At 36.9% G+C, this 23673-nt stretch overlaps 1 protein-coding gene across 6 annotated transcripts in view; it reads left to right on the forward strand.

Moving 5' to 3' along the window:
• CNOT2 (CCR4-NOT transcription complex subunit 2) overlaps positions 1–23673 on the forward strand; it is a 93723-nt gene that overhangs the window by 36388 nt on the left and 33662 nt on the right. For 4 of the 6 annotated variants that reach the window (XM_072863498.1, XM_072863508.1, XM_072863515.1 and 1 more), the window contains 2 exons: positions 16976–17098; positions 18439–18486. In XM_072863498.1, coding sequence (XP_072719599.1) covers positions 16988–17098; positions 18439–18486 — 159 coding nt within the window. In that variant the 5' untranslated portion in view covers positions 16976–16987. Of the gene's footprint in view, positions 1–16975; positions 17099–18438; positions 18487–23673 lie in introns of those variants that run through there. The other 2 variants (XM_072863516.1, XM_072863525.1) reach the window with 1 other exon arrangement.

Raw genomic sequence — 23673 nt, forward strand, 5'->3', positions numbered from 1 at the left:
CAAGAATGCCCTTTCTGCCCAGAAAGTAAAAAGCCTAAATGGTTTTATTTCAGTGTTTTGTGAATTAATCGGACTACAGGCTTCTACTTTCAAAGTTCACAGAGCCATAACATATGAAAAAATCTATGTAGAATTACTTCATTCCAAAATAACCTGAAAAGTAGAGACTTCTAAGTTTTCTTTTAAAAGAAAATTTACAGTTCCTCAGTTTTATCTGCATAACTAGGGCTATGCATGCCCCCACCAGCTATCTAAGCATTTAATCGAAAGTGTAGCAAATTTATCTTTACTAAAAAAAAAAAAGCTTGAAATCATGCATCTTTTCTCTGTCTGTTCTTCACAGCTTGCTGACAGATTCTTTAGCATTGTTTTCTCATAGCACACTTATTTTACTATCCGAAGCACAAATTAACTGGCATTGGTCAAAATTTTCTTTTTCCAATTTAAATTTTAGACTGAGTGTTAACACTTTATTGAGAAGCATGAAGGTAACAGTAGTTAAGATCTTTTAGGATCCGTGGCTTTATTGGGTTTTTGTTGTCATTCTTTCCCAATTAGAAGACGATTGAGCAGTTAAAGGAAACCGGCACAGGCAGGTGCTGCGTGGCAGTTTGCACCCTGTGGAGTGAAAGGTGGGGTGGTTGATTTGATTACCACCCTGCTGTCCCAGAGGTGGTTGTACCTGCTGTACGGATGGTTCGACAGGCTATGTAGCAAATCCTGTGTGAATTTCAGTATAACCTACTGGGAGTAAATTGATGGTAGCTCAGTTGATACTCGTATTCTGCAGCTCGTCAGCAGCCCCTGGGGAAGGGGCATGATGGAAAAACTTAGGATGGCAGCTGTATTGGCCACCCTAGTTCAATCCACTACTGCATGTGATCCTGCATGTGATCCTGCATGTGATCCTGCATGTGATCCTGCATGTGATCCTGCATGTTATGCTTGCTTAATAGTGTTGTCCATCATACAAGGACTTATCCTTTTGGTAAAGTGAATTTGGACAACAGGGTGCTTGCCTTTCTTCATTTCCTAGTACCTTGATCTTCAGATACAGTTTCGTGGCTGTTAAGATACTGTAAACTGGGGCTGTGGCTATTACATTGTCCTACCCCTATGGTGTGGTGTAGCCATGGCTGTAACCATGTAGCAAAGCTTCACCAAGGAGCCAACTGGCTGAAAACTGGCTAGCCAAGAGCAGCACTGTGATGGTAGACTTTGCTGCTGTGAAGCCGCATGCCTTGTGAAAATCCTGCTCAGTGATGATTCACACTGTAGTGAATCTTTAATTAAAAAAAAAAATCTTTCTCTGCAGCCCTGTACTGTAAGAGCTGTCCAATGAATGTGTAGAAGGCTTCTCTCTGTCACTTCAGAAACAAAAACGTTGCTTACCATCAAATTTTTGTAACTGCAGCCTGTAGTGGATCATGGTTATGTGTTTGTATTTGTCCCTCCCCATAACTGACTTGCTGTCACTTACAAACTGATTTTTAAAGTATCCTAAACAACGTTCCTATTCTCAAAGAACACTTTGAGGTTGCTTTCTACCAACCATCAGCAGTATATCTGTTTTTCCTTGTTCTGCTTTCAAAGCTTTCATCAGATACTTAGTTTATTGAGTCATGTAGACCTTTGCAGCTGCTTAACAACATTCTGGTCAGTACTTCAGAAGCAGTGAGTGCTAATGGATCCTCCCTTGCAGGATTCTCCAATTTTGGAGGCAAATGGTTTGTCTGCAGCAGAATTTGCTTGATAACTATTTAAGTTCAGATTCCTAAAAAAAAATCATTTGTTTGTGACTGAATTTTTTGTGCATTTCACTTAGATGTGGGTGATCCAGCAATCTCGTCACTCTTTTTTTTTTGTTAATAAGCAGAAGACTTTTGATGTATGATAAATATCCAGTCACTGTAAGGAATATATGTTTTTGGCTCTTTTATTCTTGCCTGTATACATTGAAAGTATTGCTGTTTCTAAACTAGCTTTTTGAAGATAAACTCTGGGCAGAACTAGAAAAACATACTTTTTTTGTGTGTGGCTAGGTTTTGGAAGTTGTGAATTGTGCACAGTGCTGTTCTATGGGCTGTTTACGTACGCTGCCTCCAGGAACGTTTTTCTTTGTAGCAATAAGCATTTTGATAACTTCTCTTAAAAAGGGGGGAAGGGTTAACAAGAGCGGTAAAGAATACATTTATTTAACAGTGCAGTAAAAAAGCTTATGGCACACAGAGGTTCAGAAACCATTTTTTAAAAATGACAGTAATGAAGGAGTTCAAACACAAAGAATACTTAAGCATTTGTAAATGCTCTTGCCATTTGTAGGTTTTGAGAGCTAATTATTGTACACTTCCTGTCATTGAAAGAGCTGTACTATGTGGGTGATGTTTTGTTTAATTTAAGAATAGTTACAAATTTGTGTAACGCGTAACTGCCTCCAGTTATCCAGTATATAGGTTCATGATGAAATGTATCACCCTTCATATTCTTACCAGCCTGATGCTCAGAGAAAGACATATCCATGCCTTTAAAGTATTCATTTGGATTTTGAGTGCAAATCTTTTTTTTTTAATATTTAATATATAGATAAATATAGTTCTCTGAAATTTATTTTACATTTTGAAAATGTGGTAAAGAAATTAGTCTTTCTCTGTCTTTCCTGAACAAGATTTAATGCTGGAACGATGTGTCTTTTTAAAAGCAAAACTTTTAAGAGTCCTGCTTCAAGACTGTGCAGGGTGGGGGAGGGCAGGGACGGGATTGTATCACTCAAGAAGCAAGAACTTTTTCCGGAACTTGGCTGACCCTGACAAGACTTGAAAGAATTTGGCATCAGATTGTGGTGTAATGATTTAAGTCCCTATATTTTCCCCATCTGCAGTACTGGTAAAATGGGTTGAGACTGATATTGATTTGAGTGTTTTGCTATTGCGACTCTAGATGAAAGCGTAATAATGCTGCTGGTCAGGAAAACTTTGAATATTATGAAACCAGCTGTAGGAAGAGAAAAACTGAAAGTTGAGGTCTTGCATTTGCAAGCACTTCAACTACAAAAGTTTCATTGTGAGCAAGACTATATACATTACCTGAAGATTGAGTAGTCCCATTTTCAGTAAAAATACTCTTTATTTTTTAATGAGAACAGAATAATGGGAAGTAATGTCATGTTGCTTGTTTACCCGGCTGTTGAGGCACTAAAAATTTACATTGCCATCCTGTCTTGGAGCTCTAAATACATGTGACTGTTTTCTGAGAAACTATGAGGAGGGTATGAGATGGAGGGGACCATCATCCCATGTCTGGGACTTGGGCCAGGTCTAAGCAACATTTGCAGTCTGAGCTTAGCCTGCCAATTTGAGGTAGCTCTATTTTAAAATGTTGTGGCATAAAGTCTGTCACTTCAAAGGGGAATTGCTTTAAAATGAAAAAGGACTTGTTATTTCAGTTTCTGATATTTGAACAAAGTTTACACTACATATTGAGCCAAAGTTATACAATATGGGAGTCTGACTGAAGTCCACCTGCTTAAATGAGAGAGTGCACAGCTAGATTAATTAATTTTTTGACAACCTTAATGGAGAACAGAATGATTGAAGAGGTTTAAATTAAACGTGTGGAAGATTAGTACAGTGGAAAGGCATGATAGGTGCATTTACTACTTTCTTAATTTTACTTGGTGATTGTATTTGTGATAGCATGGTAGGGATCTCAGAGTCTGTAATTTTATCTATTCCAGTGTGGAATAGTATCTAACTCTGAAAATTCTTTACTAACATCAGTTAACACTTAAATAATGAAAAATCAATGAAAAATTTCAGTTCAGCAATTTAAAGTCTTAAATAATTCTCATACTTTCTCATTAACTTTAAAATAAATTCAATAATTCTCTCTCTCTGTCTCTCTCTCTCTTTTTCTCTCAACTGGTTGTGTCCTTGTTCTTTAAATATGATGTAAAAACATCAAAGTTGTTTTGTCATACTTTATTTTATGGCTGAACCCCTACAGCTGTAATCACAACATAGCCTGTCTGTGTAGTCAGAAAGTTACAAGAAACAGGCACTGGAATATTCTGAGAACCATGCTTCCTAAAGTGTGTTAAGGCTTTCATTTTAAAAAAATAAATAAATAACCAAAGGATAGAAATCTTTAATTTTAACTTTGCATTTTTGCCTTTGCCCTGAAGAGTCACAGACTCTTAAGTATGTCTTAGGAGAACACACTAAAAAGCTGTACATGAATTTAACTTTAATGTGTCTGTGCTCTTGGGAAATGTTTCTGCTTTTGCAGAATGTACCATTAGTCTGGAGAAGGAGAGTCACTGAGAAGCAAGTATGCTGCCAGGAAGTTGTGGCAGCTCGTAAATATTTCTTTCTCTTCAAGGATTCAATATATTAAACATACTTAATGTTTTCAATTTTCCAGTTGTATTTTAAGGTAAGACAAGCTGTTTGATGTGCTGTGTGTGCAGAATGAATTTTTTGGCCAGAATAGTCTCAGCTATTTCTATTTTTAGAATACCTCTGGAAAAAAAAAGAAACCCAAACCAAAAGTAACCCTATATTTCTTAAAATTCAACATAAAGTGAAAATAGTGTTATTACCTCTTGCTTGAGGATGCTTCAAACAATTGGTCAGCAGCTTACATTAAATACTATATGTGTGAGCGTACTGTTAGATAAATCTTTAAAAATTAGTTGTGTTCTTTTTCAGTTGTCCTCTATCTTGTCATCCCTAAACAAAAAAAACCTTCCAACAAGATAACTCCCCTCTCTGCCCCCCGCAAAAGCTAGAGTAGTAATGGGTCTAGTACTGACTGACTTAATGTCAACAAACTCAATCTGACTAATGAAAGGGGGAAAAAAAAAACACCAACAAAACAAAAAACCCCCCTCCTGTTGCTACTCCATTAATCACGATCTACATCTGACTGTATAGTGCTTAACTGCAGGAAATGCTTGGGAAACGGGGGCTTATTTAAAATACAGTGTTTTAGATTAACTAAACATGAAAGTTTTGGCTGTATCCAGGAAGGAATAGGTAGGCAGTGCTGCTGTCTTAAAAAGTTAGTGGAATCAGTTGTTACGCAAAAAAAAGGAGGGGAAAAAAAAAGATAATGGCAGTATTCCTGGAAAGAGGAGCCTGCTCAAAATCAATGTGGAAACATCCCAGCTGGAGCAATGGTTACCCTTCTTTTAGCTGAAGCACAGATGCAGAAATCTGGCCTCCTGGCTGAGAGTCTCAGCTGAAACAAATAAAAAATCAAAGGAGTCCTGTTCTCTAATTTCTAATATTTTATTCTTTTCCCATGATAGAAGAGATTTGACGTGATGAAAACATCTAAATCCTGAGATCATGAACCAAATTTGAATTACTTCAAAGTTTGTTTTTTCCTCTCAGTTCATAAGCTTTATCTCCCTGTCTGATATATAGTGCAGAAGTTATTAAACGGTAAATGAACTAATAAAAGATAGTGTCCAGTGAACAGATGCAGACTACCTAATAGTTATTGCAATATACATCATTTAATAAGGCTTAATATTTTACAGAAGTACAGATCTAGAAAGGTTAGCAATGGGCATTTTTGGCTTGAACTGAATCGGGTGTGTAGGAACTGTTAAGAAATATTGCTTGAAGAGTATGTGAGGTAATGACTCTACAGAGAAAGCTGGAGGACACTTTAGCAGATGAAATTATATCGGCTTGGCTTAGATGTGATACAAGGGACCACATCAAGATTAAGAGAAAGGGAAAAAACACTCTCCCAATGATAGAGCGTGCATGTGGTCTTCTTACTTACTCACTGACAAGCATATTGATGCCATCTTCCTAACGCTGCCCAAGAGTGGCTTCTCAGCTGCACTATCAGCAACCATCTTCCCTTGCCTGTGAGGCCCAACTGAACTTCACATTTCCGGCTCGTCCACTGCCGTCCCCATGCTACCACCAGCCCTGCCAGTATCGTTGCTGCTGCCAGTCTTCAATTTTGTGTCCCCTGGAGGGATAAAGCCTCCCTAAGACCTTTGGGAGTTTTGTTTTCTTTTTCTTCACCACCAGCTTTCCTTGTAAAAGTTTCTGATTTGGCAAATGCAAGAAATTCAGTGAAGGTTTTGAAGCAGTGGGATGCAGTTCACATGTGAATTAAAAGGCTTTAAATTGTACAAAATGAGTAAGATGTTTGGCTATCAGTACACAAGCTGTTGTTTTAGTGTGCCACTTTTGTTTAAGACTATTTTATCTTAACTGTGCCTTACCCTTTAGGAGGCTTAAGTATATACCTTTTTTTTTAAGTATAATGTCACACTAGGCTGGTGTGTAACTGAATGTGTAGATGTTTTAAAAAGAGGGAATGTAATCAGGCTTGCAGATGAATCTGTAGAGTAACACATGGTTGTCTGTTGTGAAGCACCAAAAAGTAGACCCTTTGTTTGCAACGGTGTTGGCAATCAACTACATATCTCTCCTCCACATGGGTAAATGGCTTTTGTCGCTTTCAGTAAGTGGTAGCAGGGAGTTGGCTTGCAGAACAGTTAAGGACTCTTTCTTGGGAGGAGTATCAGCTATTAACATAATAGTTACAATGGGCATAATTCCGAAAAATGGTTACCACCTTATTTCATTGTAAAATAAGGTTTGCATGTTACTCTGCCAAGGCTTTTCTTTTTTTATAACTTCTTAGGGGACTCATCAACATAAAAGGTTTCTGAGATGGTCCTTGTTAATGAAACCTTTATATCATTTCTGTAATACTGGGAGCAATTATCTCTGCTTCACAAGTGGGACCTTAGTGAGAGCAACTGGCTGGCTTGGACTAGATTAGGACCTGGTTTGTTTTCCAGGTTAAGCTCCGTTGGTCCATGCGTGCATCATCTGAGTTGTCTGTTGTTTGTGGAAAAAGGTGTTGAATGGCTAGGAGTGATACCAAGCATCAGAGGTGGCAAAGTATGTCATGTTGATATTGAAGCTGTAACACTTGGTAGAGAAGAAATATTTTATCATAGCAGGTCTCTTGATCATGAAGCTGAAGTCCGACCTACTTAATCTTACTTAGTTAATTTCCTGTTCTAATTGCTATTTAAAAACATATGTTTTGTGAATATGTGATGACTATTGAATACCAATGAAGAATGAAAACCTGTTAAAAGTTTTTTCTTTTTTTCTTTTTCCTCTTAAGCTGTTCTAAACTCTTCATCAAAAATCATACTTAATTTCTTTGCACTTTTTTAACATATTCATCCTGTCTGGGGATTCTATGAATTAAGATGCTAAAATTCCAAACCTGGTTTACTGCCTGTCTGATTATCACTTAACCTGCTTAATTCTCTTTATAGGAGAGCATTTATGCCCCTTGAGGATCTTTTCTCTGCTATATGCCCATGCACGTATCATGGAACATAGACTAGTAAAACAACTGTCCTGTTTTGGTGCATTCTAAGGGGGAGTACAGTAAAGAGGGAGTTGTTAGTACCAGTACTCTGACAGCAGACTGGCATTTCCCTGTTGAAATCCCCTGTTTTCCGTTGCTTATACAAATTGCAACAGTTTTTTCAGGCTGAAACTTCTTGTTCCCTATATCCGCTTCGCCTCGTTGTCTTGCACCCCCCATGCCCTATTAAGGAACTCTCTAGAGTGTATCTGACTAGATCTAGAATTTTTAACTGGGTGAAGTGCCGCCTTCTTTATTTTATAAAAAAAACACACCACAAAGCAACAAAAAAGGCAACCCCAGGCGTGAAACTGGAGATAAAATTCAAATAGATTATCTTGCTGAATTAGAGGATACCTTATTCTAATTTGTTACGAAAGGGTAATTTCTGAAATACAGCAAAACTTGTTTTGTCTGCAGCAAAATACTCAAAAGCACTAATGCAGCCCATATAGCAAACTGCAATGTTGTTCAACTGCAAAGTCAGTTTTTAGTTAAAACTGCAAGTAGTTTTCAACCAGTGCATTTCTGAATTACTTAATGGGATCAGTCAAAGGTTATCAAACAAAAGAAGGTAGGAAGTTGTCATTCTGACATCTTCCAATGGCAATTTTTCTTATAGCTAAGGTGCAAAATACTGGTGGAGAGGAACTCACAGAATAAACTTTTGAGGAGCCAGGGGAAGTGCCACTGTAGTAGTAAGTTTGTTATGAGAATATTTGAAGCAAATTTCATTATCTTTCCGGAATGGAATTTTGGTTTTTGCTTACTTATTTACAAACTTGACAGCTGAATTTTTCCTTTCTAAGACTGACCCATTTCCATATTAACCAAATGCCAGTTTTCATAGACAGACTTACTGTAATAGTTACTCGAAATGCAAGTTTGCCTGTTGTTTTATATGCTTCTTGGCTTGTTTGTTGGGTTTTATTTTGGTTTCCCATGACAACATAGGTACTTCAGAAGCTTGTTTGGTTTCTGAACTTAATTTTGGTTGTCTGGCTTCTTAGCATAACCGATTTCTTTTTTGATGGTGCTCCCAAAAGACAATCAATAAATAAATGTGATACACAGATAGTGTATATTTAGCTGATAACTGTCTTGATGGATCATCAACTGAGATCATCAGCATCCTTTAAAAGTTACTTTTTGTTTACAAATTGAACTAGTTTCTTTTTTAAAAAAATATTATGGCTGAAGAGTGTCTTAAGTAGGTAACAGGAGAATACCAGTATATAATTTATTTTCAAGATTCTAGGTGTTGTTCACTGCATGCATACTTAAAATCGTATTGAATTTAAAAGTCTGAGCCAACATATTGCCCGCTAAAGTTACTGGCACGATTGTCACTTCTTTCTAAAATGCAATCATCTTTCACGGTGAAACCTTAGAGTTGAAGGGCATTGCACAGCCAAATGTATCGCATTTTACAATAGTAAGTCAGAAATACTATGTTAAATTAAATCTAGAACTACTCTTAGTCTTGAATAGACTGTAAATACTACAAATGACTGGAAGCATCAAGAAGAGAGAAAGTGGATAAATATACTCATATTTTGGATAGGCTCTTGAAGGTAATATATTGGTTTCGGGGTTTTTTTTCTTATTATTGAGTAAATAATAATATTTATAATATTATCAGACAAGTAATAGTTGTTCCTGATGGACAAAATCCTTAAACCATGTCTTTGAAAGATAATCCAGCTGTGCATTTTACAGTATGTGTGTGGGTATGCATATGTGTGCAAGTCAGGACTTGTGACTTCATTGCCGTGTCTACAAGGAATACGCTCGTGCTTCTCCTCAGGTCACATCACTAAATAAGGTGGAATGCATCTGGCTTCTTCTTGGTTTCTCCCCACAGCTGCTCTAGATGGAGTACTAGTTTGTTTGCTCTTCTGGTCACTTTTGCAGATCCCTTGCTGCTTTTCTAATCTTTGAAATGTCTGTCTTGTGCGTGTTTGCATTCTGTTGAATGGTGTGTTTGAAGGTTATTTCCTGAGTGAGTACATCTCATTGATTGGACCCATAAAAGGCATCCACGTAGCTTAGTGCAAAGTCATATCCTCAGTCACTGTTTTTTCACATCTTCCAAATCTTGTGCCTGTGATTAGTAGGAGTAGAACCTGCAGGAATCTGCCCCAGGATGGACATGGTGTCAACCATGTTATGAAACCAAATGCAGCTTCTTATAATCTCAATTTTCAAGTTTAGCTTTAGTAATTTCAACATTGGCTTATTTTTATTTTAATGTAGGATAGTTTTTCTTGTTCCTCCTGTGCTGTTTTATTTCAGGAGTGTTTTAAAATGTTCATTTCCTAATAGTTAAGGATGGTTAAAGGTTTAAAACAGTTAGCATGTAGATCTTGGTCAGGAGAATTTCTGTGGCTTGTTTGATGTTAGGGACTGTGCTTACCTGACATAGTGCGCATGCAGCAGAGATTCACAGTTTTGGTGTAGCTTTTGAAAGCATTATTATACTTTATAGAACACTTGAAAAATTTTACCTTGTAGATGGCTGTTCTTGAGAATACAAGTGGAGGGTAGTCTAAAATAATAACTATATGTTCTTTCTTTCCTTCATGCTCAAAATTTTTGTTTGGAGTTCCTGCACAGAAGTTGCTACGCATCTCGTCTGTCATATTATTTCCTTTTTGAAAGGAAAGACCGTGCAGTGTTTTAAGGAGACTGGTTATATCTTGAACTACTTTGAGACTTGACCTAAGTAAATCTGTAAAGCAAATAGTTGCTTTATGGCTGTTATCTTCTACAGTGCTCTGTGAATTTGGAAAATAATCGATTTATGAAACATATGACACAAGTACTATGAGATTATTCTAAAGGCTATCCAAACTTCAAGGGTTTTGGCAGATTTTTGTCTCATATATTGTGGTGGTCTTCATTTCAGTCTTCCATATTTCTGAGATTTAAACTTAAAAATACTTACATAAGTTAAAAGAATATAAAACCAGTTGTTGAAGATGGACAAAACACCTATTTTACTGTTGTATTCTTACAGTGAGTGCAAATCTGTGCCAGTATCAAGCTCATCAAGGAAAAAGATTTTTTAACAAGAAAGAAATACAGTGAAAAGTTCTATTTTCCATGATTATGTACTGTTTATACTACAAAGTTGCTGTTTGAAGGGCTACCGTAGCATAAGCATATAGTATACAGTTAGAGGTTATCAGTCACCTTGGAAAAATAGAGTCACTCTGATTGTGAAATGAAATGAGGGAACAAAGGATCTCAACTTCTAGTTTTTTGTCTTTCATCCTGAAAATAAAATGTATCTATTTGTACCAGTGTACATTTAATGGTGTTTGTTAATAGCTATAACTTATCACTAAAGGATTGGGATTTGAGAGATCTTTTGCATCTGGCAAGTTAGTAGTATCTATTCTATTGTATATCAGTTCCAGTTTGGGCCAAATAGGAATTATCTTTGACACTGAGAAATGGGATCATAAACAGTAGCAGCTTCTACTATAAATTGAATTTATGCTATCTTTTACCAACTGATGGAATTCCAAATTCTATGTTTTGACTTAAATTGCGGGCTGATTTGGTGGTTACCAGCATGTGACTTTTGATAGACGCTTATCTTTTGAGACACTTACTTCTCACTGAAAGGCTTATTAAGGGTCACTTTTGTAGATCCTTTGGATATGCAAGTATGTTACCTTATGTGAAAACGCTGATTTGTAACAGAAGAGAAAAAGAGAGTAAATTATTGACTTTGCTTAGACCTAAACAGCAACATCAGAAGCCTTAGTATATAGATGGTTGGAAGCTCTGTAACATCAGACTGAGATTACAACTTCTAATTGCTCTCACATAATGATAGTGTGCATGTTGACAAATACCATAGTCATTGGAGGAACAGGAAAGGGAAGATATTGCTAAAATTCCTAAAGTGGTTTCTTTTTTTTAACTTGTATTACTGTATATAGTTTTCAGCTCTCTTAAAGATGATAAGTTTAGTCAGTTGTAATGCAAAGATTGATTTTTCTGCTCTATGCAAAATTAAAAATATTCATTCTCCCGGGAGATTTTATAGTATCCTCTTAGTTTAGAGTTGGCTATGTTAATGTCGTGAGTGAGCTCTCCTTGGGCACTACCTATAATAATATTGCAAAACAGAAACGTAATTAGTTTTCATATTTTAATACTATAATTTGCTTCAGGCTGTTAAAGTAATTTAATATACAATCATAGTATCACTTTATAAGTGATTATAGACAAGATCTTTTTGCAGCTTAAGATGACAAAATTATTAATAATTTTTCCTTAAAAATTCTGTGTCAATAACGTATTTTCAGTTATTGCTAACAAACAAGTTTTTGTGTGCTGAAATATGCTATGTTGCAGTGTATCTTGTAATGAAAAGGATTTTTCTTGGAATCTGTGGGGGGTGTTTTTAACTTTTTTTTTTTTTAAATAAGTATTGTTGGTTGTCGTGTGTTATGTACTCAGCTGAAGGATATAGGTCAATGACCACCACAAACTGCTTATTAGATGCTTCAAGTTCTTAACATTTGTATGGTGCTTTTAGTTCCCCCATAGTGGTTGTTGTTAGGAAATGTTCCACAGAAGTATTTAAAGGTCTTGTCGGGTTTGGGGCTGCATTTTGTTTGGTTAACATTAACTTGAAGTTGTGGGCAAATCTGATTTTTAAACATGATGTACTTGTGTTTTGAAAGAAGCGCTTCTGTTCATCTGATCAGAATTGGGCATGGTTTGTGGCAGCATGGCTGGTTAGTTCTCTGAACTCCATCCTAACATGTAGCTCCTTCCCTTTCTTTCCTCTGTTACCATGAATATTTTCTAATAATATTTGTACATGGGTCTACCAGTGGGACTTGTAAGTACTTTTGCAATATCATGCTAAAGGATGAATTTACAGAAATGCACCACTTTTACATTTTTTTAATGAATAATTGCACTGCAAATGTGTCTTGTGCAACAGAGGACTGAGTTCCCACAGTAGAACAGGAAAAGTAGTTACAGGATTAGGAGAGGGATCTGTATGAAATTAGGCTGAGTAGACAGGAATTCCTTACTTAATAAAATTGCCATGCAAATGGAGCACCACTTCTGTGAGATTGTGTTGGCATAAATATGTGTGTGTGTATAGGTATATATGTGTGAATGAGGGACTTAAATACAAGAGCTGATTTCTACCTTTCACCTCATCAGTCTAGACCCTGTAAAGGTACAAAACCTCAGGTCACTGTTAATTTTCAAAGGGTTTAAAATGTATTTATAAATGCTGCATGAACTTTGCTGTAATTTTGTAGCTGATGGGACACTGATCTATCAGTTTATGAAACAGGAGCTGCAGTCTTTGTGTATGAGGTTTCCTGGTGGCTTCTCATCCTAAGAAATAAGCAACAAAGTTCCATCTGCGGATCTGCCCGCGTTTGGCACAGCCCCAGTTATTCTCAGACCTTCTTACAAATAGTAATGCAATAGTGTTTTTTCAATATCTGTGCATATGCTTGTAGCATGACTGACTAATGAATATGTTAGTGAATACTGGAATAAGTTAGTGTGGATAGGAAGATGCTTACTGCTAACTTGGCAACCATTTGACACTGTCATTGCGTAAACCTGCTGTAATATTATAAAAGTCTGCACGAGGGTAGGTGCTCTGATTCAGAAGTTTGCCAGCTGTTTACTGTCACTGGTGACTACTGGAAAGTAGGTAAATTGGCTGCTGGTGTTACAGAATCACAGAATCACAGAATTGTATAGGTTGGAAAAGACCTTTAAGATCATCAAGTCCAACCGTAAACCTAACACTACCAAGACCACCACTATACCATGTCCCTAAGCACCTCATACAAACGTCTTCTAAATACCTCCAGGGATGGTGACTCAACCACTTCCCTGGGCAGCCTGTTCCAATGCTGGACAACCCTTTCAGTGAAGGAGAATTTCCTAATATCCAGTCTAAACCTCCCCTGGCGCAACTTGAGGCCATTTCCTCTCGTCCTATCACTTGTTACCTGGGAGAAGAGACCGACCCCCACCTCTCTACAACCTCCTTTCAGGTAGTTGTAGAGAGCAATAAGGTCTCCCCTCAGCCTCCTTTTCTCCAGGCTATAAACAATCCCAGTTCCCTCAGCCGCTCCTCATCAGACTTGTGCTCCAGACCCTTCACCAGCTTCATTGCTCTTCTTTGGACATGCTCCAGCACCTCAATGTCTCTCTTGGAGTGAGGGGCCCAAAACTGAACACAGTATTCGAGGTGTGGCCTCACCAGTGCCGAGGTACAGGGGCACGATCACTTCCCTAAAGTTAGCCTAAGAACAAGCAAGAAGTAAGCAGCCTGGCTATGGCAGCTGCAGCTTCAGTCTCTTATCCCAGTGCCTGCCCTTTCAGTTACTGGTCTTTAGCGGCTGCCTCATTTTATCGTGCTGTTAGTTTTGTAACAGAGCTGGATAGCAGCGTGAATTGCAACGCCACGTTTCTCTGTTGTGATCTGTGCTGTGGTTCACCCTGAGAACAAGTGGCAGTTCTTTCTAGCGAAGCGAAGTCCTGTTAGGGGTGCAGGCAGCTGCCAGAATGCCCTCCAGTGCCTGTACGGCTTCCCTCAGTGGGAGCGTGGACAGCTTGAGCACTGCATGCAACTGCTTTGCTTGGCAGCATTGAAAGATGCAGAATTGCTTACAAAAATGCTGCTGTGGAGAAGTGTCAGTCTCTGCAAAAAGTTTTTGAAGGTCTTCAGAGCAGTCGGGCGCAGTGATGCAGCTGGGTTGCAGGCAGGGCTCCTCCAGCCTTCCCCTGCAGCTGCAGCCTGCAATGCACTGCTCTGCTCTCTGGAGTTCATCAGCACAGTCCTGTTAGGTATTGTATAGAAAATTGGGTTGCCAATAAAAATGTCAATATTTATCTAATTATTAGAAGTTTTCTTTTTTAATAACCATGCTCTTGTAAGACTCCATATTAATATCAGTGTACTTCATCAGTCTTCAGGGCATAATCTTGATTAGTTTTTGGGCCACTGTCTTATATAATTATCAATATAGAAAATCTTATAGACAATTTAAATTTAGTGGAGACTATTTAAAATATCTTTGAGCTTTTCAGTATATAGACTTCATATTTGGATATACTAGCTTTCTCATAGCAGCTTTAAACATATATTTTGAGACTGAAAGCTCTGACCTTACCCCACTAACTCAGAAATCTTTACAGTGCCTGCGTAGCCAGCCATGTGTGAACCTTTTCGGAAATAAGATCAAAAGCTACAGGGTCAAAGACAGGATCATTTTTTCCCCTTATATAGTTCCTGTACTGTAGCTCAGGGTTAGGTATTACATTAGTACCGTATGGTGTATACTTCAGTGACTTGCTTTCTATCACAATTAAATTTTGTTATTCTGATAATGTATCATGAGAGAAGGTTATGTGGCAAAAAAAATTATTCTCTTATCCCAGGTATTGTTAAAGCAATACCAAAAAATTCTTCGAGACTTGTGAGAAGCTACCTTTTACCTTCTCAAAAACAGTAGTTGGTTGAGACACTCAGCTTCTCCTCATTGCTTGGGATAGTTTCACCAAAGCATTTCACTATCCTTTTTACAGCGGTTAAAGGCAACTGCTCATCTCTCCGCACTTTACTCAGGCAGAGCAAAGGACAAGATAATCCCCTTAGCCTGTTAAATGCTCCATCCCATCTGGTAGGTGATAATTGCATTGTAAGGCGATTAGCACAGTGGGATATGCTTATAGTGTAATGAAAGCTTTACTACAAGTGTGAAAGTCAGCTGAATGCATTTGAGCAGTTTGGGACCTTGCATTTGCACATTTTTGTAAATATCATAAAACAGAAGTTTCATCTGGAGAAGGTGTGCAGTACCTTTACATGCCTTCATGTGTGTAACAGATTATAAACTTGTTTTGAGACATCAGTCATCTAAATATCTGAAACTCTCTTGTAGGAGTAGTGGAATAGGCTTTTGTTTAGCTGAATGTTTTAGGGCAATTCTGTGATTATAGCTGTATTAAATGCATCCCAAGTGTTGACTTTACTTTTTCTCAAAACTCCTATGACTTTGAAATCATGGGGTTAAGTTGTTACTAGTATAGGAGCACCCATGTTATTAAACACTGCCTAGAAATCTTTGTCAGTAAAGGTGAAATTTGAATAAGCCACACTGTGGGGAATATCAGAGTAATTTTGTGTCAGTAAGTATAAGAGGATTTCAAGCTGAAAGTAACTCCCCTAGCAGCCAACCAGAATAAATGTTTTGAAATTTCAATTTCAAGCATGAGCATAAAGTAGTGCAAAATGACTCTTTTAAAAAAAAAAATAAATTAAAAATTGTCCTTTGTTTTTTTAAGTTTAGCTAATGCTGTCAGTAGTGAAGATGGTAAATCTTAGGGCTCAGAGCATTTCATAAGCTAACTGTAACTTGGCATCCTTACCTTCCAAGATGTTAAAGATCCGTCTGAAGGTATGTTATGTAGGGCAGTAGCTCAGGGTTGATTACCATCCTGTTGGTTGCGTTCTCTCCAGTCTCCCCGTGTGGTACAAGAAACTGGGCGAGTTGCTCAGTGCTGACCAGTATGTGCCATTTCACTGGTTTGAACATGAACCTGTTAGGTTAAAACAGGGCTTGGTTAGCCCACGCTGCGCTGTGATAGTGTTTCATAGCCAGATAGATGAGGAACTTAACAGAGGTGTATGTATTTTTACATAAATAAGAGAGTCAAGTGTATAAATATGCACTGCATGCAATAGATGCTTTAGTGATGTTGTATGACCTTGCTGCAGGATTAAATTTTCTAATGAATTAGGGTTCTGTGACCAGCTGTGTGGTGGTTGTTTCTTCAGTTTCCAGTTCCTGACTTAGCAGCTCTGTGTGTGTGTGCGCGCACCTCTGGGAGTAAAGGCAAAATACAATCTAGTGGTTTTTTATGGGCTGTCTGCAGTAACTTTGCCAGTCTGTGATGAGGTTGTTGAGTGTGGTTAAGCTCAACCTCCTCTTACTTAATCATGGCCCTGAGAGCACAGGGTCAAGTAGAAAGCTGCTTTTCCAAAGCATGAGACATGGGACTGATGAGACATGGGAGTGATTTTTCTGATTTTTTTTCTTCTTTATTGTTATTTCTTATAAGGTGTCTGAGCTCTAAAGAACATTCCTTAATTTTCTTCTTTTAGAGGGAAAGTGTTTACCTGAGGAGAGGAAAATTTGAGAAATTTGCTGGTTTTTTGTCTGATATTCTGTAATTTTAAATAAACTTGAGTGAAAGGTCATGAGACTCAAAAAAACCAACCAACAAATGAACACCCCTCCAAAAAACCAAGCATGTCCCTTCTCCCCACCCCAATCCCTTCTGAAAAGTGACTTTCTGTCAGATGAAAATCCCACTTGGAAGAACCATTACATTGGCAATATACAGAAAATATTTTTAAAGAGGAATTTTCAAATGTTTAGAAACAGTTTTTTAACAATCCTTACATATATTTAAAAATATATACTATTATAAGTATGTAGCAAACCAAATCATATATTATATATAATCGGGTTTTTTTCTTATTTAGGTGACAAACAGCATGTTTGGTGCTTCAAGGAAGAAGTTTGTAGAGGGGGTTGATGGTGACTACCATGATGAAAACATGTACTACAGCCAATCATCGATGTTCCCACATCGGTCAGAAAAAGATGTAAGTTGAATAAGCTTATTTTTTCCCCTTTTAATAGCGAGATAGTTTCAAGTACCTGAAATGTATGTGAGGGCGGGCTTCATCTAGCTTTAAGCTGTGAATGATGGGTGTTTTCAGTGGCAAGTGCTTTAGTTTTAGTGAGTTTATACATGTGAACTTCAGCCATATGATTGCCAGGGTTTTATTTTTTCATCTTTAAGAATTCTATTTGTAACTCAAATTGGGTTATTGATTATATCTTGTGTTTACATATTGTGTCTACAGTGTTTTTGTTGTGGTTTTGCATTTTACATCTTCAACCATTTTTCATTTTTTAAAATGCCTTGTGCAGCTTGTTTGTCTGCTCAAGTATTCTCCTTCCCATTTGTAAAGACACGAAGTTACAAAACCAACCATTCTTAAACATTTTTTTCCCTTGATAGTGCATTATTTTATGTTAGACCTGCATTGGCATTACTGAAACTCTGCTTATTATTGAAATAAATAAATTAGCCAGTAAAGTATTTCACTTTTATATGGAGTGGCATTTAGAAATATATGGAAGACTGAAAGCATGACTTGAGGTTCATGTCACCTGAAGGTCAGTAATACCATCTCATGACAAACTTGCATTTAATATGTGTAAGCAACATATATGCTAGATTTTCTTTCTAATTTAAAAAAAAAAAAATTCTTTCAGACTTTCAGAAGGGTGTCATTGCTTCAAGTCTGCCTTCATGACTGTCCAGAAATATAGTTGTTTAATAGCAGATGTGAACATAGTCTTGATAGACCTTGAGCTATGTAAACATAAACATTTCCTATAGGCTCTTAGTTAATTGCATTTTAATCCAGATTTTCAAAGATAGAAGGAAATAGGTTTAGAGTAGAAGCCTTTTTAAAACAAGACAAAAAAAATGTTTAAATGCAGCTTTCCAATTCAGTTTCATAAGTTATTTTGAGAAATTTCAGGTGAGCCAGCAAAGGATTAAAACGTACTACAGTGTAAAGAAAATTAAATAGGCTGCTCTTTTCTGTTTATGTCCATTACATATATGCATGCACCACAAATGCACGCAGGCACAATGGATATTTATGTTGAACATACTTTCCTTTCTGTGAGCACTGAGAGGTGCAGCTAGCACTCTCAAAAACAGTAGACACTATTTGTCCAAAGTGATTCTTAGATATTAAATGCCCACTTTTAGATGTGCTGCACTGAGGGAGGGAAATCATTACGGTGTAGTAAGAAAGGTAAAGTGAGATGAACGCTATGCTGTACAGTGTACACAGTGAAAGCTGATGCTTGGCACATTGTTGACACAGTGAATGAGTGTTTTAGTTGCCTACTCTTTCTGTAGGCAATGTTGCAGAAGTGGATCTTAGAATGGGACTTCAAGAGAAGGAAGGTGGGTGTTCCAGACACCGGGAATGACAAATGACAAATCGTGAAAGCTTGTGGGAGAAGTGGCCAAAATGGGTCATAGAAGCTGCTGTAGTTGGCAGAAGAGTGATGTCGTTCCGACAGAAAATGGAAGAGTGATTTTTGCAAAAGGTTTTTAAAGTTTTATTTCCAAATTCTTGTTAAGGGATTCCCCCCTCTCCCCCCGAAGCTTCACTATTGACCATTACCACTTTCTGAGTTTGTTTATAAAATCTTAAACCATTATATGCTATTGTAATATATTTTTTTAAAGAGTTGATCAAAATAAATACATGGTGGTGATATTGACATTGTATACCTTTGATCACTTATGTATAGCTAAATGTATATTCTGTATTACATGTTCTTTTTGATATCTCATCTGGCTCACAGTAGATGAGAAAGGTTGCAAAGCTGGTTGTATTATTTTAGTTTCCAAGCAAATTTGTGGCTTTGAAAACCTTTCCAATTGAAAATAAGCATGCTTTCAAATAGTCTTTCAACTGGAATTCTGCTAAAGATGTTGTTCTGTATATGAGAACACAATAAATATATTGACTGTGTTGTTACTTGGATAACACGTAGTATTGCCAGACAAAAATAAATTTGCTCAGAATTTTCTCTGAGTAAGTTAATAAAGACTAATGTTCAAAACCTGGATCCAGTTTTATGAACACCTGCGAGGAAAATCTTCCAGCATTCTAGATCTTGAAACACTTCAAATCTTTCTGTCTTCACGTTTCTATTGAAATGGAGTAGGTAAATGTGGGGAAAAAAATAAAGGCAGAGGAAACTTTGGGGAAAGGAGTAAATCACTTTTATATTCAGAAAATCCAACTAGTAATAAAAAGACTAAAACATGGCATACACAATCTCTTTGTAAGCTTACTGAAAACCAGCAGTCTTTATGCCTTTTTTTATAGTAGAATTGTCTAAACAAGGTGCAGTTTTACTGCAATTTAAATTATTGCTGGTCGTCTTCATTTTCAGTTTCTTTTATGTCTTTACTGAGAGCAGATAAAATTAATGTATTGCAGGTTTTAGCTACAAACCTGTAGAAAATGAGTTAAAGTTTAATTTTTTTCCTTCAACGTATCATATATACACATGAATCCTGAGTCCTTCGTTTATGCTTTGTTTATTCTCTAGAGCTTTTCAACCTGAAATAGAGTGGTTCTGAGGGAAGCCCTCTGTGAATAGCCTCCTTAAATACTGCTCTTTGGGAAGGGCTAAAGCTTGTTTAGTATTTACCCTCATACTGGACATGACTAGGTGTTTTTCTGTTTTTCACTTTGTTGAAGCCTTACTGATTCTAACCTTGAAAATTGCTACTTTCCAAGGAATTGCTACTGTGTATGTGTACTCCAAGCAGAGGAACATACAGAATGGTGAAAGCTTCCTCAAATTTAGAGTAGAGTAAGGACTGTTACTGCAAGCATGTTATTTTTTATAAACTTTGCAACCTATTATTCACTTTACTTTTACAGTAGGGTTTCTGTCCTTGTGAAGAGGCATTGTCTTCACGTGGGGTACAGTGATGACTTGCACACAGTTTGATTGGGTTGGGAGCTTTTCAGCTTTCTATCTTGTTTTAACACCTAAGGTGGAGGTTTTAATTTTTTTTCAAATTATATTAGGAAATAGTTCTTCACTCATTAGTGAAAAAAGAATTTAGAACCTATCTGAAAAAGATGTGAAAAAAATATTTTATGTCTTAAAATAAACAATTTTTGTAGCACTTACTGATGTGTAATTCTTGTGACTTGTTGCTTTGGTTAGTTTGAATTTTAAAAGAATTTCCTTTACACAAAGGTAAAGTGAACTAAAGTTGCTCAAGTTCTGTCTTAAATTTTGAAGACTTTTTACAAGTGGGAAGAAATAGCAGCAAATAGTTTAGGACATGTTGTTTTTCTTTCAGAGCCTCAGTGTAGCTAAAAACTAAAAGCTTTCTTTTAACTTACCTGCTTTTTCACTAGGGAATACAGTTCTAGACAGTCAGGATTGATATGGTAATTGAAATGGAAAAGTTGCAGGTTACTCATGTGCACAAGTGCTTCCAAAATCATACGGATGCTCTTTGGGTCTATTGTTTTAGGCACAAAATTATGGTTCCTTAGATGAGATTAGATATTACTCAAGCCATCTAATGCTTCCTTTTTACTAAATGGGTGGCTTTGCCTTGAGTCATCGCAAATCTTGCTGTGCTAAGTAGGGGAGTGGAACAGAGTATATCCATGAATGCTCTGTCTATGAATTCTGCTGCACTTAGGGTCAGTGTGTGATAACCAGGTCAATAATGCCTTGGCAAACAAATTTTTATTTTGTTTTTATTATAAGGTATTTTATAGAATTTGCAGAAATTAGAACAGTTTAAGAAAATAGTTTAAGATTTGGCTTGAAACAAATGTGGTCCTGTAACTTAAATTGACAACAGGATGCACAGTGTGCCCACAAAATAATTACTGAGCTTATTTGTGGCCAGTTTCACCAATTTAATTGAGCTGTCTATGCACTCAACAAAATCATTTTGAGGACGGGGGTACATGTATTTTTATTTGGATAGAGTGACAATGGTAGACATTGGTAACTCAAAGCCTTCATATACTTTTGAATGTACTGTCTTCAAATGAGAAAAAAAAAAATTACAATGAGCTTTGAGAAAAGGTGGGACCCATTCAGTCTGAACTTCTTTGATTTTTCTCATGTATAAGAATGTAAGAAGTGCTCTATAAGGTTTGACCAGTGTAGCCCAATCCACTGAAGATGCCTCCGTGAGAATATAAGATCAGGGCATGTCCTGTTGTTCTGAACTGCAGTCATAAATCTGACAGTAGACAAACATGCCTTTTAATGAAGATCTGCCCAAATTATGAGGAAAGTTAGGATAATTTTTTCAGTGAATGCTTTTTCCATTTCTTGGCCCAGTGCTTTACTGTTCATTTTCTCTCCCAGTTGCTCAAGAGATGATAAAATGCTCACAGTAACATAGTAATAATTCTCTCATTTGCACTGCTAGTGGGTTAGTTTGCTGAGCTTATTCTCCTCTCTGAAAAATCTTAATGTGTTAACTAATTCTGGACTTTCTCAGTTGAGACCCGATGTTCTTTTGCAACTCAGTTCTTTCAAAACGTGGCGTCTCGTGAAGTCAAATGTATTCTGACAATTGGGGCAACTAAGATCTAGCGTGCAGATTAGATTTGGCTCGTTGCAACTATTAATCTAGCTCCCTGGCACTGTGTTTCCTGAAGTGGGAGGTCCTCAGATTTGGATATTGAGGACAGTGGAAATGGGTTATTGATTCTGGGAGCCTGCTTTCCAGAGGTTTCTTCCATCCTCATGTAGTAGAAGCATGTCTGTGATGGATCAAGTCCAGGTATTCCTCTGTCATGAGACAGTTGCGTGAAGGGAGACGTCAGTGGGTTTGTCTTGTAGTGCGCACAGTGGTCGTGATACAACAAAAGGATGGTCAGAAGCTGTTATCAAAGCCTTTTCCTGCAAATTTCTATTAAAGTAATTTGTAGAACCTTTACCTAACTCTTACTGTGTTTTGAAATATGCGGCCTTAGAAAGACGTGGTACTTTTACAAGAGAGAAAACCCTGACACAAGACTCAGCTTACCATGGAGATAGAGATCCAGAATCTTGCTAAGTTTGGGAAACTAAATGTGGGAAGGGTTTAATCAGCCTTCTGGAGACAGCTTTGGCTTTAGGGTTGCTGAACACCACATTGTTCCAGCTGGATTGTTGACTTTCTAATGCTATTTTTTAGGATTCTAAGGAAACCTATGGTATCTTGTTTCCCAAGGCATCTTGCTTGCCATTTGCCTTGGTCATTGCACGAGAGTTTGTTAGCTTAGTCATAATTTAACTTCAGATGCTGCACATGGAGTTGTAAGTATTTAAGAATTCCCATAGAATCCTCTTACATCAGAAGCAGTCACAGCATTCTTGCTAATGCTGGCTTGTTGAATAGAGCTACTTAACATTAATGTAACTTTTCATAGTCTGAATAGTTTTGATCCATTTGTGGAGGGAAAAAAAGTAAAGCTTATTTTTAGGAGAAGATAGATTAATGTCTTTAATTAAAAATGGAGAATGAATATTTTCATATGCATTACTTTGCATGGAAATGTTCTTGTAGATTTGACTGAAGAGTGGGTTGGTTTGCTCTGCTTGCTTTGTGAAACACATAGCTGAAGCTTTTTTTTCTTTGAAGTGAGAGTTGCAAAGCAACAAAGTTGCTTTTTACCTTCCCAGAGAGTGATTAAATATACTTTGCATCTTTTAGTGAGTACATAATATCTTTTTAAAAAAGAAAAACAAAAACAAACTTTAAATGAATGAAAATTGCAATGCTATTAATTGAAAACAGTTGGAAGGACTTGCAGGGGATGAGATCAGAAACAAATTGAGGGAGTTTTGTGCTTTAATGCAGTATACCCTTTCAGAGCCTATTGTCATTCTACTTGTAGCTGGCGTTTTCATAATAAAGTTACACAGTATGAAAAAAAAAAAACCCAAAATTCAGAATGCAAAATGCACCCTTTTACTGTGTCACCTACAAGTTAGTACTTGGATGGGTTTATCAAATAAAACAGTACATGATAAACTAATTTTACTTAGAGAGGCAAATGGCTTTTCATACTCTGTCACACATTTTGACAGAAGTATGTATCTGAATTAGTCAAAGTTATTTCTCATCACGTACTTTACAATTTGAAATTATGTCACAAGGAGATTAATTTCACTGTTGATGACTAGAGTATGTACTTCTCACTGTGGTTGAGTTTGTATTTAGATTTTTTTACAGAAGAACTAAAAGACTGTGCTAGGTGTTGTTGCTGCACTTTATCTAAAAGCTATGTTTTACTGCATCTCCACTTAAATCAACAATATATAATAGTTTTTGTATGTCAGCTTTAGCATTTGAAGTGGTTCCTCAGACCAGATTAATTCCATGCATAAAATCCTGTGCCTCTTCTAGAAGGGGGAGGTTATGGTTTCTTACACAATAATTCAGTTCACTGAACATACCATATTGTAATATTGGTGGTTTACATGCCCAGTGTGTGGGTGGCTTTTTTTAGCTTTTCATGTGCAACTGGTTATTTAATTAAAATTAAATGTTTGCTTTGTTGTCCTAGTTCTTAATTGCTTATGGCATTTTTGGTAG

This window comes from Ciconia boyciana, chromosome 1 (assembly GCF_034638445.1).
Source record: "Ciconia boyciana chromosome 1, ASM3463844v1, whole genome shotgun sequence".
Lineage (NCBI taxonomy): Eukaryota > Metazoa > Chordata > Aves > Ciconiiformes > Ciconiidae > Ciconia > Ciconia boyciana.